Source organism: Phalaenopsis equestris, unplaced genomic scaffold (assembly GCF_001263595.1).
Source record: "Phalaenopsis equestris unplaced genomic scaffold, ASM126359v1 Scaffold000223, whole genome shotgun sequence".
Classification (NCBI taxonomy): Eukaryota; Viridiplantae; Streptophyta; class Magnoliopsida; order Asparagales; family Orchidaceae; genus Phalaenopsis; species Phalaenopsis equestris.
In genome coordinates this window covers 1549941-1554266 of record NW_018164665.1, presented here as the reverse complement: position 1 = coordinate 1554266, position 4326 = coordinate 1549941, and the positions used below count along the sequence as shown (strand labels likewise).

Below are 4326 nucleotides of genomic sequence, written 5' to 3'. Positions count from 1 at the left end.
TGACTAAAACCTTCGCAAACTTACTAATCATTACTTAGCACTATACTCCTTAGCAACAAATATCAAATATTTGAGTGTTATATGTGCAATTATAAAACTTTTGGTGTGACTTTGGTAAATACATGAAAATTATGTGCTCTGTGTGTAAATTTCCCTTTGTCAACACTATTTAAAGCCTGCTTCTTTTTCTTTGAATTGAAAACGGCAATGGCTCCGTCTTCTTCCCTAGCCTCACTCCTAGTTCTCCTCTCAATTCTTATATCGCCATTGGAGACAACAGCAAGCTTGCCATTGCAGCAGAAGCTCGACAAGATCGATCGGCTCCCCGGCCAGCCCGCCGTGGACTTCAATCAGTACTCCGGCTACGTTACAGTGGATGAGAAGGCAGGCCGAGCTCTCTTCTACTGGCTTGTAGAAGCTCCGGCGGCTTCGCAGCCCGCTCCTCTTGTCCTCTGGTTGAACGGCGGCCCCGGATGCTCCTCCATCGCCTATGGAGCTTCTGAAGAAATCGGCCCTTTCCGCATCCATCCCAACGGCAAAACCCTCTACCTCAATCGTTACAGTTGGAACAATGGTGAGTTTGAGCAACGATTGGAACCTATTTCGCTTCCATTTTGATGAATTGGGCTGAGTTTCAAACTCTGTTTTTCTTAATTTCAGATGCTAATATTCTGTTCTTGGAATCTCCTGCGGGGGTCGGGTTCTCCTATTCGAATACATCCTCTGATCTCTACACAGCTGGAGACCGAAGAACAGGTTCTGTAGATTTCAGAAACAAAATGCATAATTTGTCTATGAATAATCCATCTCTAAAAACCTAATTTTTGATATATGCAGCCGTTGATTCCTACAATTTTCTCGTAAATTGGTTCGAGAGATTCCCGCAGTACAAGCACAGAGACTTTTATATAACTGGAGAAAGCTATGCAGGTCTCTCTTTTTAAAATAAAATAATAATAGTAATAATCTCCCTTATCTGTAGCCTTACCTTCTTGTTACTGATGCTGCAATCATTCACAGGACACTATGTTCCTCAACTCTCTCAAATTGTCTACAGAAAGAACAAAGGAATTCAAAACCCTAGTATTAACTTCAAGGGATTTATGGTACTTCCATTCTTAATTACTACTCATTGTTGCACCAATTGTGCTGATGTGATCATTTGTTTTAGGTGGGTAATGCTGTTACTGATGACTACAATGATTTTATTGGAACATTTGAGTATTGGTGGAATCATGGGCTGATATCTGATGAATCTTATCATCTCCTCAAGACTTCTTGTGCACACGAGTCGTCATTGTTCTCTTCAAAGGAATGTTTTTACCTTCAAGCTGAGGTTTTTGATGTCATGGGAAATATTGATCCTTATAGCATATATGCCCCAACATGCAATGACTCTGACTCTACACCAAGACATAAGCACGTCATAAGAAGTCGCTTTGTAAGTGATTATTTTCCGCACTCGTCGAATCAAAATCTTCTCAAATTTCAATTATAGTACAACAATAACAACAAGCCTTTATGATACAAAGCGGGGTGGGCTACATAAACCTTTCTTCTCCATTGTGTCCTATTGAGTGTCATGCTTTCATTTAATTCAAATCCAATTCTAGTATTTGAAGAAAATTTGATGGGATTCAATTTCTTCTTTTTTGGAGTTAAGATGAACGATAATTTTAGGATGCCGACAATTCCAACATTTAGAGGGGAGAATATTAGAGAAGAGAAATCCAAATACAAGGAGAAACTTAACACATTCTTTTCATTCCCTTCAATGTCAAAATTCATCTCATATATATGACCTTAATTGCCTGTTCTTCCCATTGTTGGTTTATGCAGCCTTGGGTGTATCGAGCATTTGATCCCTGCGGCGAAAATTATGCTATGGTATATTATAATCTCCCTGAAGTGCAGAAAGCACTCCATGCAAATATAACTGGGTTGAATTATACTTGGGACTTGTGCAGGTTTGGATTTTATTTTATTTTTTTCATCAAATGGATGAACATATCATTTTCTTATAATTAAATGGAGTTTCTTATGAATATTGATTTGAAAAAGATTTTATTTTGATTATTGGTTGGATTATAGCTTGATGTTATTGATGTAGTGAAGTACTTCAAAATTGGACTGATTCCCCAAAATCCATGCTTCCTATATATAAAGAACTGTTAGCAGCAGGCCTGAAGATATGGGTTTTCAGGTAAAATTTTTATGATATTGAGATTAAATGATTGTTTGTTGTAATCTTTGTTCAAATAAAATGATACTTCACAACTTTTTTTTTTCAATTTATAATTGTTTATTCAAAAATTTATTACTATAAAAGTAAATACATTAATGCCATTAGAAAACTCTATGCATAATGATAGTAGGGAATTTTATTATTTTTTTAATAATTTCTCATAAATAAAAACTCATAGTGTTTTTGTTATTGTTTCCTCAATTTTGTGCTTGAATGTTGTAGCGGTGATACGGATGCCATAGTGCCGTTGACTGCAACTAGATACTCTATCGGTGCTTTGAATCTACCGACTCTGATTAAATGGTATCCTTGGTATGACCATAACACGGTGAGTTGAAAGAAAAAAAAATAACTTTTAAATGTATTATTAAATATTTTACTCTCTTTTTTAATCAATAAGATTTTTATTCTTTCATGTTTTTTTATTGTGTAGGTTGGTGGTTGGAGCCAAGTTTATAAGGGTCTAACATTGGTCACCATACGTGGAGCAGGTCACGAGGTTCCTCTTCATAAACCTCGACAAGCACGCGTTCTATTTCGACATTTTTTGAAAGATAAACCTATGCCATCTAAATAAAAATATATGTCTAATGTGTTGTGTGAGGTTATATCAAAAGCATTTCTCATCTATTTTTGTATCCTTTGCCAATAAGTTGGCTCTTTATTTCACATGTCCATTTTTTCAATTAATAACCAAGCAAAGGTTGGATAAAAATAATAACATTTTTTTATGTGCCTTGTATTTTTTTTCTTATATTTATGAGAAAGAATGTAAATTTAAATGCTTAAATGCTTGTTGAGCAAATAATGAAAAAGAGAACCATAAAAAATGCACATGATGTTCGTGTTTTACAATATTCTTAAACTGAAGCAATAAGAAGGTTAAATTTTATGCATTCATCAACCACGCATCGAATCGTTGCAGCCATTGTTTGTCTTAAACCACAGAAGCTTCTCGAGCCCCCTGGTTGCACCTGAGATCGATTCCACTTGTATATAAAAAATGAGTTTCTTTAAGCAACATAAAAACCCAAATACTAAATGGGGCTCATGCGTTTAATGGACCGCGCCCACAAGCCATGAACTTAACAGTCTGAAGTTGACCGGATCAACCGTACTGTTAGTTATATCTTGAATGTGACAAGCTACAAACCTCTTTCTCGCTCAGAATGACCTCACGAGTACATCTGAAGCACATCAACATTTCGATGATTTCCTTCGAACGGGCTTGCTGATTCTTTGTGCAACTCCTCCAATCGAGCTCACTCACATCTCCTGAATTCTTCTGTGCTTGCTTGGACTGGTTAAACCTTTCTACCAAGATATTTGCTAGATCACCAAGCTCGATGAACAGTTTTTCAAGGTAGAAGGAATTTGAACTCCAATCTGTCAACACAAGTATCATCATTTATCAACATGATGACAATTCATACCAATTGTCTCGTCAACAGCAAGTCTGCTCATGCACCATACTATACAACCTAAATCTTTGCTTTATATTTTATTTCTTAGACCCCTGCGCGGGCGCACAGGCTCTATGACATAAATAAGAGAGAAAAATCGAAGATGAAGAATCAGATCGTGGATCCTAAACCCTAAGAAATTCTCTTAAAACCTCTCTCTAGAAGAATCACTTACCTTATTCCCACTTTTTTCACAAAGTCTCTCCTAAATTGCATAAGTTCATGATTTAAATAGATCCTACGTCTCAAAAGGATTCAACAACAGCAACAAGCCGCCTCATTTCCGACCATGACATTAACAAGTTTTATTTTATTAAAACTCCCTAGCTAGTCTAGCACACAACTAGCTTATCCCATGGTCTCCTTCAGTTGGCTTTCCCTCATGTGCTAGCTTCTTAACTGCTGAGATAGCCTCCACTATCTTGTTATGAGTTCATCATTTATACAACACGTTCTCCCTTCTGTGAAACAAAAGAAGCGCCTTGTATAACGGTCAAATTTTAAATTTTTGTATGATTTCATCAAATTCAGCTCATTATTTGTATAATTGTAATTTTTTTAATTTATTTTAAGTTTGAATTCTAATAAAATTAAAAAAAATACATAAAACTCGTTCGT

General features: G+C 36.0%; 1 protein-coding gene across 1 annotated transcript; it reads left to right on the top strand.

Annotated features, from left to right (window-relative positions):
* The first annotated feature begins 207 nt into the window (after positions 1-207).
* LOC110023284 (serine carboxypeptidase-like 27) lies at positions 208-2885 on the top strand. Its single transcript, XM_020722609.1, has 9 exons — positions 208-574; positions 661-756; positions 838-930; positions 1021-1106; positions 1172-1441; positions 1840-1967; positions 2111-2203; positions 2468-2573; positions 2679-2885. Exons 1-9 carry the CDS (start codon positions 208-210, stop codon positions 2820-2822), a joined length of 1383 nt encoding a protein of 460 aa, XP_020578268.1. The 3' UTR covers positions 2823-2885.
* Positions 2886-4326: the final 1441 nt, after the last annotated feature.